Below are 12,279 nucleotides of genomic sequence, written 5' to 3' on the forward strand. Positions count from 1 at the left end.
AAAAAAAAAAAAAAAAAAAAAAAAAGTTTTTACCAGAAATTTCAAGAGGATTGAAATTTCCGGTAGTTCAAAATGCATACCGGAAATTTCAAAAATGAAATTTTCGGGAAGGCAAACCAGAAATTTGAAAAATCGGGTAGTTCAAAATCAATACTGGAAATTTGAAATTTTCGGTATGCATTTTGAACCACTGGATTTTTCAAATTTCCGGTTTGTCTACCGGAAATTTCATTCCTTTTTGAAATTTCCGGTACACTGTGTAATTTTTTATTGAATTTTGTTAGTGAGGACCAGAGGAGGAAAAACTGACGGTGATCATTCGCGAGTTCGGCCTCCTACACAATCAAATAAGAGAGCTGCTGTTGAAAAAGGAGAGAGAAATGAGGAAAGGCAGGCGCCCCAGGATGAGCAGCCCCAACAAAATCCTATGTTTGATGCAGAACAGGATGAGCAGCCCCAGCAAGATCATGTGTTTGATGATGAACATGATCAGCAGCAGCAACAGTTTGATGATGAACATGGTCAACAACACCAACCTGAAGATTAGTGAGGACCAGAGGAGGAAAAACTGACGGTGATCATTCGCGAGTTCGGCCTCCTACACAATCAAATAGGAGAGCTGCTGTTGAAAAAAGGAGAAAGAGAAATGAGGAAATGCAGGCGCCCCAAGATGAGCAGCCCCAGCAAAATCCTATGTTTGATGCAGAACAGGATGACCAGCCCCACCAAGATCATGTGTTTGATGATGAACATGATCAGCAGCAGCAACAGTTTGATGATGAACATGGTCAACAACACCAACCTGAAGAACCTATGTTTCCTGGAGGTCCTTATGATCTTTCTGTCCTTAAAGATTATGAGCATCATATTGCAATTAATGTGTGGAATGGACAGGTTAGTAAATAATTTATTTTATTACATATTATAATATATTTGCAGTATAGGTTATTTTATTACACATTATAATTTATTTGTAGTATAAGATTATAATATATTTGTAATTATGTTATTTTTAATTAAACAGGATAGACGTGCCTTGAAAGTTGTTTCGAATGGCAAAAAGCAAGACAAATTCATTGATATTAGATATCATTTACCTGCTCAAATAGATCATTGGATTAATATATCTGGATTACGTCCTCTGAGAAGATGTAGCTTGCATATGATTGACGGTAATATGATATCTGCTTTTGCTGAGAGATGGCACGCATAGACTAGTTCATTTCACCTGCCATTCAGTGAAATGACTATTACTCTTGACGACGTCAGGGGTCTTTTGAGCATCCCATGTACTGGAGAGTTTTTCACACCTCCCGCAAATGTCAATGAAGATTTGGCAATTGTTACTGCTGTTGAGTTGTTGGGAGTTGCATATGATGAAGCTGTCACTGAAACTAGGACAATAGAGGGGTCTCGTATAGTTTTGAGTGGTTGAAAGAGGTATCTTTTAAGAAAGTTCATGAACGAAGATATGACTGTGCAGCTAGGGCATATCTACTTCATTTGGTAGGGTGTGCCATTCTTGCTGATAAAAGTTTTACACTTGTATCTGCAAAATATCTCTTTCTGTTTCAAGATCTTGATAGTTGTGGTAAATGGGCATGGGGACCGGCTGCACTTGTTGTGTTATATGACTATCTTAGAGATAGTACATTGCCTGCAACCAAACAGATTGGAGGATATTTATCTTTATTTCAGGTACTATTATATTTATTATACTTATCATTATTTTTTTAATTATTTCATCACCTTAATAATTTTACTACATTTCAATTATTTACAAACTTGGATTTATGAACATTTTCCTGATATTTGTAAACGGGATACGGATGAACATATTTCTTCGATGCCACGGATGTTTCGTTGGACTGCAAAACAAACATCTGAGAATGTTGCATATTACAGGGCAAAGTTGGATGCTTTGAGGGATATTAATATTATCTGGGCACCGAATTACGATGAGAACGCTGTGACACGATTTCAGTCTGTGTCATTATTTACAGGATACATTCGTTGGTGTTTTATCAATCATCTGCCAATCATATAATTTAAAACAAAATACAACTCAAAAGTATCAATCATCTGCCAATCATATAATTTAAAACAAAATACAACTCAAAAGTATCAATCATCTGCCAATCATATAATTTAAAACAAAATACAACTCAAAAGTATCAATCATCTGCCAATCATATAATTTAAAACAAAATACAACTCAAAAGTATCAATCATCTGCCAATCATATAATTTAAAACAAAATACAACTCAAAAGTATCAATCATCTGCCAATCATATAATTTAAAACAAAATACAACTCAAAAGTATCAATCATCTGCCAATCATATAATTTAAAACAAAATACAACTCAAAAGTATCAATCATCTGCCAATCATATAATTTAAAACAAAATACAACTCAAAAGTATCAATCATCTGCCAATCATATAATTTAAAACAAAATACAACTCAAAAGTATCAATCATCTGCCAATCATCTAATTTAAAACAAAATACAACTCAAAAGTATCAATCATCTGCCAATCATCTAATTTAAAACAAAATACAACTCAAAAGTATCAATCATCTGCCAATCATCTAATTTAAAACAAAATACAACTCAAAAGTATCAATCATCTGCCAATCATCTAATTTAAAACAAAATACAACTCAAAAGTATCAATCATCTGCCAATCATATCATTTAAAACAAAATACAACTCAAAAGTATCAATCATCTGCCAATCATATCATTTAAAACAAAATACAACTCAAAAGTATCAATCATCTGCCAAAGACATATAATCTGAATTATTTTCTAAATCTAAAGAACCCCAATGTTGTAGACGTCCTGCATAAGCGATAGCCCATGATGTAGACTCATCGCTACGATGCTTCTTCCAATGCCATGCAAGTGGTGGTAACGGACATGCAGATTTCAATTTAACTTGAACCCAATGATTTTCGTTAACAAAACCAATGCTGATAACACGATCACGTGACAAATCTCCATTATGTGCACCCCTCAATGGGAAAAAAGTCAAACAAAAAGTTTTTGCTAATGTAACAAGAACGAGATTATATTTTGTTGCTATCACGTAACCCATATCAGGAATGGTCATCCACTTCTCGTTAGCTTGGTTTTCCAACTCAGTTACAAGTAAAGACTTTGTCACTTCTTGCAAACATTCCTTGAATAATGCAGCATATAAATCAGGTTTAGACTTAATCTCTGTATACAACTGTCGACGTATAATGCTCCAGTATTCTTCACCATAACCAAGTAAAGTAGCAATAGCATGATATCCACAGTTTCCATCTACTTTAACATTAACTATGTCTTCAATATATGGATGAATTAAAGAAGGAAACTCGTGGAAATATTTTTTAACCTGATGGGAGACTTGTTTGGATGTTTGCTGGCAGACTTGATTATCAACATGCTCAAAGTATGATGGGTCGCGATATACGTCATATCCCTTCGGCTTATTGCCTTTTTTCTTAACACCACCTTTTGTTTTGATTTTATCCACTGGTGCACACATTGATGTTGTCTCCGGATATGTTATTTCACGCAACTTGCTCTTTAATGCCCTTCTTCCAGCAACATTAAGTGTTTTCCATGTTTTTCAAATTATATTCATCTCCGATGTAATGTCCAACTCTGAATCATTTGTCAACTGTTCATCCTCTTGATCACTATTCAAGGTTAATTTCCTCCAATGTATATGAACATCATCTAATGGGATTGGAACACCTTTCATCTTGTATCGTGCTAAGTATACAACAACACACATCTTTATCGTTACCAACATAACTGACTCTCTTGTATTCTTCAAAAATATCACCTAAGGCTTTCTTGGATACCACCCAAGTCAATTTCTCAAAGAATGGATTGTTGTGTATATGCTCTTTGCGACCTTTACTTATCTCAAATGAACCTTTGATCTTAATAATTTGAAACTTCAACATGTCATTCATACCATTCCATGCCTTACAAAAATCTCCTTTACTGTGTTCCAAAAATCTCTTCAATGACCAATGAGCAGACTCAACCCTAATATTTAAACAAAAAAAATACAAAATGTGAAGTAATGATCATATATCATGCATAAATCATATATCATATATCATACAAAATGTGAAATTTTAATGACATACCTATTAGTCGTAGTATTTTCTAGATGCAATACTCGATTGGTCCATGCTTCAACAAATCTTTCCTTATGAGGATTCCACCATGTGTCTCTGACGTAGTCAAAGAAAATAATATTATTGACACATGCTTCCTCAAATATTTGCAAAAGTTCCTTGTACTCCTTCTCTTCAGAACAATAAATAATTTTCCTCCACAACTCAAGAATGGGTTCTTGCATGTCTTTCTTTAATATATATTGTTTGCATTTGGCTCAAACATTTTTGTTAATATGAAGTTGGCAAAGTAAATTTGTTGAAGATGGAAATACAACTTTAATTGCATTCATTAAAGCAAGTTCTCTGTCAGTCACAATCACTTGAGGAAATGACGTGTTTGAAAAAAACAACTCTTTTAACTTCTCCAATGCCCACCAAAAGTTGTCTTGACGTTCAGAATCCATATAAGCAAATGCAACATTAAATGTCAACCCAGTTGAAGTTACACCAACAATTTCAAACAACGGTAACCTATACTTGTTGGTTTTGTAGGTGCTATCCATGATCAATACAAGAGGGAACATGTTAAGCAAAGTTGTGGAATTTGGGTGCGTCCAAAACATATCCCTCACAACGTTGGAGTCCTCATGAGTCCTACTCCAACAAGTATATTTCTCGGCTTCAAGTAACTTCAACAAATGTTGCATATCAGTTCTAGGTCCCATCAAATTCTTTCTGTATGTACTTCGTCGCTTGTAAATTTGATAGATACTAGTCACATTCTCCGTATCTCGATCTCTCAAAGATGACAAGATATGTCTCGGTGCAACGTGATACTTTGTCAACTCGTCAACATGTTTCTTATCTTCTTCTGTTAAGCGTCCCATAAATGCATTATTCTCAAAAGTAGCTACTAACTCATGGTTGTGAAGTCCACAGATTAAACTAATAATCCATCCTTCATCATTTTTCAGTGGTCTCGATCTAAGTTTAAACGGACATCCACACCTTTTAGTTGAAGTACCTGTGTCATTTTTATTTGACTTATATTGTCCACCTCTATCACAACCAAGAATTAATTTTGATTTTCTTCCTCTCTTTCCAGTCTCTATGTCTGATCGAGTAATGATAACTGCTACTCGATTTTGTCGACCTATCTCTCTTGTCCATGATATGACAGCTTCTCGTGACTCAAAATTTTGATCAGTTGTAAATGCTTCAGTTAAATCTATAAATATTGGTTGTGTGTTTTCCATCCCTATTTCAAAAAAAATTAAAATAAAATAACAAACAAATTAAAAAAATATTCAAAAAAATAAAAAATAAAAAATAACTACCGGATTTTTGAAATTTCCGGATTAACTACCAGAAATTTCAAAAAACAAAATTTCCAGTGAACAAAAACTAACTACCGGATTTTTCAAAGTTTTTGCAATTTCCGGTAGCTTCCGGAAATTTGAAATTTCCGGTATTGAAAATACAACTACCGGAAATTTCATTGACCAAATTTCCGGTAATAAATATAACTACCGGAAATTTAGTTGCAAAAAATTACTTACCGGAAATTTCAACGAGGGTTCAGATTTTGGAGTAATTTTTTTTTACCGCTCACGTGAATGAATTTATTAAGGATAAAACTGGGTTTTTAACAAATTAGGGGGTACAAATTTTAAATGGGGGAGGGGGTACAAAAGCTAACAGTCCCACAGTTTGGGTTGGTTGTTGGTTTTGGGCCCGAACCGACCCAATGTCCAGCCCAACTCCACCCTAACCAAAAAGTATAAAAGGGGGACAGGTCCATGTCCACCTATTTTCACGTCAATGCTAGTCAATTCCATGCTAACTAAACTAAGGTGTTCCTAGAGTGTACACAGACGCCCTCAATGTGGCTCAAGGTAAGGTTAGTTCTAAAGTCTCCCTATTCCCAATAGGTCAACCCCATGTCCACGTCCCTTATGAGAAAAAATGCATGGTAGATGTGAGCATCAGCACATGTTTGACGTGAGTAAGCTTGAAGTGAGACATGATGGATCACCCTCTCAAAATAATTTGGAGAACTAAAAAATTGCATTTGAGGAGGATTTTGGAGGACTTTGATAAATTCTTCAAATCCAATTTATGTTATAATAATCTCAATATTTAAAATATATTAATCATATTCTCTACAAATTGTATCTGAGAAGTATAAAGATGTCTAAACATCAAAAGATTAATTACCCAACAATATACTTTGTCAGACTTTATCTTATTCAATGTGAGACTCTTAATAGTAGCTGAATAATACATGAATTGACTATAAAACATATCCACAATGCTGGTTCTGCCAACTTCAGGGAAACATATTGAAACCGGAGCAGACGGAGAGGTGCTTCAATCTCAATGGAGGCGGAGTTTATAATGTTTAATATACACGTGCTTAGCGCTGGTGAAAGCGGTTTTTGTTATAAGGTCGGAAGTGTTTTGCTGGGGCCTGAGTGGCTGGAGTTAGGGTGGATGTAGGCTTGCAGACCAGAACATGGGTGGATTAATCTTTTCTATATCTTCTTTAATTGTTCTGCGTTGTAAGCTTTGATAATCACTTGTGTTGGCTCTTGCTTGAATGTGTTTTTAATTTAACAGAAATCATATTTATCATGAATTTGTGCATCACGAAAGCATTCAGAAATGACTCCTCATCAAAACAAATAAAAACTGAGTAAAATTCCTTCTGTGTCCTCGTTCCGTTTCTCAAAATTCTCTCTTCCGTACCCCCTCCCTGAACTCCCAAACATAACTTCAGTCCCAGGGTAGAAGTCTTGGAGAAAGGCCCCTAAAAACGGGCTCCAACTTAACAAATACAAAATGGTATGATAATTAATTCAAACTTTTTGTTTGACTCAATTAATTCAAACTTCAGTGCAAGAATATATTTGATTATAATAATGATGCTTATTCAAATTGACTTCCTAAATAACAATATATTCCACTGACTATAAGTTCCAAACTCCAGCAAAGAGAAAAATTGCAATAAGTTCAACATTTGCCTTTATATTTGATTTGATAATAATTTACATTAAATGTTGACAAAAAAAATAAAGAAAAAGGAAAATTCAAGTTCAAATGCGTCAACATAGAAGTAAAGAAAATATCATTCCAAAAAGAGGGCAAAAAAACTATTAGGCAGGAATTATAATCATCCCAAATTATGTCAACACTCTAGAACCAAGTTCTGGATCCAAATCAGGTTTACTTGTTGGCAATAAGTCATTCTTCCAATCTGACCAACTGGAATGAGCCACGTGGCACCACTTGTTAGCCATTATATTAATTCAACCTATTTTTTGCTGATATAGATTTTCTTCTTGAAATGATTTCTGCTGCCCAATTTTTACCTATTTCAGTTTGAAACTTCCCTGAATACCAAAAAGAATATTATGTGATTGACAAAGGACCAAATAAGTATGATTTTTTTTCTAGTTACACCCCTAAAATATCCAATCACACCCAAATAGCTCACTGAACTGATCTCCCGTAACCTACGTGAATTTAGTTCACAAACAAAAAATTATATTTTGGGTGTGGAGAGATATTTTAGAGGTGTAACTAAAAAATCATTAATAGCTCGTGCATTTCATCTGTATAAGAAAAGTTTCAATTCTACCTGCAGTTGAAATGAAAAATTCATCCAACACTTTTCCATGCTCTGCCACAAGGTACAATACAATTTGAGATACTTAGAATTACATAAGCATGTCCTAAAGAGTATTCAGTTAAAGTAGCTTTGGCATTTGGAAAAATTATTCTCTCATTAAAATGCTTTGAGGAGTTCAACACAGTTTAAGAATAAAACAGCTTCATGGACACCTAATTTGTCTTACACTTGCAACCCCTAGTTAATTGCGTAAAAAATGTGGTTAATTCAATTCAGTAGATGGTTAATTTAGATCACGTTGAAATTTGTGGTTTCTCATATAGCTGAATTAACCACATTTTTTACCGTGATTTGAATTAACCATTTAAGGGTTAGAGTTTGCACTGCGAATGTACAAAAGTAGATGTCCATGTATCATTATTGTTTTAAGAATTCCAAACTAATGGTGCTTTCGTAATTCATAGTATGAATTCAGAGGCTACATGCAAATGTATCTGTATATAACTTACCAATTTCATATTCCAGCGCTTGTAGAATCATTTCAACCTGATCCAAGTTTAGAGCAAGGCAGTGCAATTAGGAAGCAACCACAAGGTCTCCAATCTCCATAATAAAGAGTAAATTATTAAACTTTATTTTCGTGAATATTTGTCTATTTCAATTATTACAAAAGCTTCTAAATATATTCTGATTTGACCAAATAGAATACTTTAAAGACTACCATGTTATAATAAAACAAAATGATGAAACAAAGTGAATAGTTAGTAGAGTGAGAAAACCAATTATTATATTCTTACTACCATGTTTCACTCCTAAAGAATGTAATTGATGTTCCAATTAGATCTGAATCCCTAATGGCTACTAAGAAAAGCAAACAAACATGGAAAACAATTACTAAATGGTTGATTTTATAAGCTGAAGAAGCCATTTTCCTAATTTTTGCCTTGAGGACAAGGCAGCTTTTAGAAGGGGCAATACTGAGAACTTGAGAATTTCATGTAAATCATCTTCAAAATCAAACCCAATTTTTAATGTTACACTTTCAGTTACATCTACAATGATAGATTTTTTTTGGTTTAATAAAAAAAATGATAACTAATGGTACAAAAGGGTGCAATCTAATCCAAGATAGACAAAGAAGAAAGGTTCTATGAAGGAACAAGCAGGTCACAACATATCTATGCGTACCTTGTCAAAATCTTTAACAAGATTAGCCTCTAAAGAAGAATTGTTTTCATACTCCTCCCACAGTTCTTTGATCTCGTCAGCTTCAAATACAAAAAATGTCCTCTCAAATAAAATTGATGCCAAATTTGGAGCCCTGAAATAAATTTACAAGAAAAAATGTTTTGCAATACCTCTCATCCCTCCACCAAGAACTTCACACATTTGGTTTAAAGCTTCCTGCTCCATTCGGCTCTTTTCAGCCTTTGGCACACCATCGGATGGTGTTATATCTCCTACAATAGCTATTCAATACAATGCAGATTTCAATATTATTATAAATTATAAATATATCGAAAAAGATTTAATGGCTTAGCTAAGTTCCTCTTATGTTCAGTATTCCAAAATCATAACCACAAATAACTAAGTTACAATTCATGAAAAGAAGTCAAATAATCAAACATGTTGTAATGGAATTATGCCTTCCTTGTACATGTTATAAACACTACCATCCACTGAAAAAAATGTAATGCAATCAGGTTTTGAAAATGTTTATCCAAGATTCCAGTTAGATTCAGTCATTAATTTGATAAGCGATACAATAATGATTACCAAGCAACGTTAAAACTTCCTCTCCCTAAGAAAGGATCTTTAGCAAAACTTAGAAATTAACTGGTATTCCAGTAGTGAGGAGTGTATCCACTTTTAGAGGAGAGATTATCTCTTATTATTTCTTATCTTTTACTTCAGGCAAGTGTTCTTTCTCTAATTCTTTTGGAATCCAATTCTTGGGTTCCTCTAATTCTTCTGGAATCCAATTCTGAAGTAGAATTAGTTCTAGAAAGTAGTAATTAGTTAATGGGCTGGTTAGTTAGTTGGGTGTCATGTCATTAAATTTGTTATGTTTTTTGTTTCGATAGGTTAGTTGTTTTTTATCATTTCCCTCTCTTATTCTATGTGTACATGGAACCTATAAATAAAGGTTACATCCCTTGTCAAAGGGTTATTTTGAAAAATTAGAATTTTCTTAACTGATATTTCGGTTAAAGGGTGCATTTACCCTGGAAGAATGTATTCGCTCTTGTGTATCTTGTTTTTGGAGAGATTATCTCCTACTATTTCTTATGTTTTTCTAAATAAAAGTGTTATATCTTTGGATTCCAATTCTTGGGTTCCTAACATTATCGTTAAAGTGGAGAACTTAATTAGACAAAATTAACCAAGCTTTAAAAGTGCTCTATCTGGCAGTACAGGACAATCACGCAATATAAAATGAACACATCCTCTATACTTTATGCTACATTGCCTGGTGAAAACTGCCAAGTATCGTAGCTTGCAAGAACATACATAAGTCACCAGCCAGTCATTTCAATTTTCAAACAAAACATGAAAATAACATTCAACCAAACACAGCTAGCAAATCATCCAATGCAAAATGTTACTTAAGATTTAATGTAAGTGCATAAACAATTCAATCAGAGGGACAGATACCTTCTGCAATATCATGCACGAGAGCTATTTTAATACATCTGCACGGCAGGAAAAAAGAGTCAAAAAAAGAGCTCAAGGCGAGGGACAATTAAACAAAGTAAATTACTCAAACAAAGGCAAACTAATAAAGATAAGGAAGTTTGGAAACAAGAGCAGTGCAATCGGACATAAACATACTCATGCGATAAGACTAATAACGTTTACAAGGTAAACAAAATGCTGTTATTTTGGCTGGTAATCAAAGTGTGTAGTTTATAGACTCTTATTATACCACCCAGAATGAATAAAAAAAAGTTAAAGATCTCATGTACAAAAATATCTGACTGATCTGTAGCTAGTGGCGCCAACAATAACCTAGCTGCTTCACAACCATAATTAGAAGAGCTAGATAGATTGAACAAGAACTACAAAACTTACAATTCATTGTCCAGTCACAATGCAATGTCACGTCATTTTCATTTTTGGAAGAAAAAAAATCAGGAAAAAGTGAATTATGCTCAAGAATGGACCAGCTGTTGAATGAGTTAGCTTTTCTAAAGTCATTGTCTCTAGCTAACTACAACAAGTTTTTCAATTTTATCAAGTTCTATCTGCGAAACACGTGATCCAACATCACCTCATATCCGCAATGAAAAAAAAAATTTATTTACTGCAGGTTTGGCAATTTAAGCCTAAAAGCAAGTTCATAACATTAAAATGTTTCAGAAACCAAACGCTTACAAAGTTAACTTTGATTAATAGTTTGTACACTGTTCCCCATATTAGATAAGTACAAAAAAAACATTTAATTTACTATTTAGTTTTATGGACACTCAGAGCATATATCTAAAAAAAATACAATATGGTATACCAAACTGAATTGTCACAAACTGCACAGAATTGAAAGGTTATAGATTTATAGTGCAAAAATGAAAAGCCGCTGATAGAACCCACAAATTATATATTAACAAAACTATATGTTTATTAAATGGAAACTTGAGCAGGGTGCTTTACAGCAGAAAACGAAAATAAACCAGAGTCCTAGACTCCTAATCCAGAACAAGATGCTCCTAAACCAAAGAGGAATCTCTCCTAACCAATTACTAACAACTTTCTTAATGATTTCTCCAACTCCCCTTTCCCCTATCTTATGAAATCCCTTAAAATCAGGGAACCAACTAACTAACTCATCATTCTCTTCCACAGGGCCCCACTTTCTTGTAGAATATGTCTAGGTCTCCTATCAATGCCACCCTCTTATAACAAACCTTGTCCACAAGGTTGGAAGTGGTTGCTATTGCCCTTCTTGTCGTTAGGAGATCCTTCAATTCGCTTGAGACAAATATAAGAATCAGGTCGCTCATGACACTAAAGCTGGACAGCAACTGCACCCAAATGTTTCCTCTATCATAAACAAATTATAGAAAAATGTAGATTGTGGGAGAATTCCTCGAGCAGAGTCAATAAACATTGAATTTCCCAAGGTCCCATGGTATCATCAATGCTGATAATGCCATGGCTAAATCAAACAGCTACTTCAAGTTACAAGCCTTGAAACCCCAAGCAAAAATCAAGAATTGTATAATTCCCTTCTTCAATGTTAAAGAAGACGAACCCCCTCCCACTGCTGCAAACGACTTCATAACAGGCAGCAAATCTCTGACATGCTCTCCACTTTCATCTTCTATTATTGAACTTCCACTTCCCTCCAATTCAATCAAACAGAATTTTCTATATGAGTTCTCACCCATGATCAAATTGTTATAAAACATGTGTGCCATGATAATCAAATGAGATTCATTAATCTTTAATGAAAAATCATTTTCTTGATTCTGAAATGCAACTTTCAAAAATATAGAGTTTTGGGGTCACCAACTTCACTGTGA

At 34.0% G+C, this 12,279-nt stretch overlaps 1 protein-coding gene and 1 pseudogene across 3 annotated transcripts in view; one reads left to right on the forward strand and one right to left on the reverse strand.

Moving 5' to 3' along the window:
• LOC140919368 (zinc finger BED domain-containing protein RICESLEEPER 2-like) overlaps nucleotides 1–547 on the forward strand; it is a 16,551-nt pseudogene extending 16,004 nt beyond the window's left edge.
• Nucleotides 548–7,129: 6,582 nt separating this feature from the next.
• Nucleotides 7,130–12,279, reverse strand: part of LOC101496043 (uncharacterized) — a 14,809-nt gene continuing 9,659 nt past the window's right edge. The window contains exons 3-8 of one of the 3 annotated variants that reach the window (XM_004490233.4): nucleotides 10,415–10,452; nucleotides 9,118–9,228; nucleotides 8,948–9,027; nucleotides 8,269–8,305; nucleotides 7,769–7,810; nucleotides 7,130–7,520 (exon numbers count right to left, since the gene is read on the reverse strand). In XM_004490233.4, coding sequence (XP_004490290.1) covers nucleotides 7,432–7,520; nucleotides 7,769–7,810; nucleotides 8,269–8,305; nucleotides 8,948–9,027; nucleotides 9,118–9,228; nucleotides 10,415–10,452 — 397 coding nt within the window. In that variant the 3' untranslated portion in view covers nucleotides 7,130–7,431. Of the gene's footprint in view, nucleotides 7,521–7,767; nucleotides 7,811–8,268; nucleotides 8,363–8,947; nucleotides 9,028–9,117; nucleotides 9,229–10,414; nucleotides 10,453–12,279 lie in introns of those variants that run through there. The other 2 variants (XM_073365222.1, XR_189425.4) reach the window with 2 other exon arrangements.

The sequence above is a fragment of the Cicer arietinum genome, chromosome 2 (genome assembly GCF_000331145.2).
Source record: "Cicer arietinum cultivar CDC Frontier isolate Library 1 chromosome 2, Cicar.CDCFrontier_v2.0, whole genome shotgun sequence".
Classification (NCBI taxonomy): Eukaryota; Viridiplantae; Streptophyta; class Magnoliopsida; order Fabales; family Fabaceae; genus Cicer; species Cicer arietinum.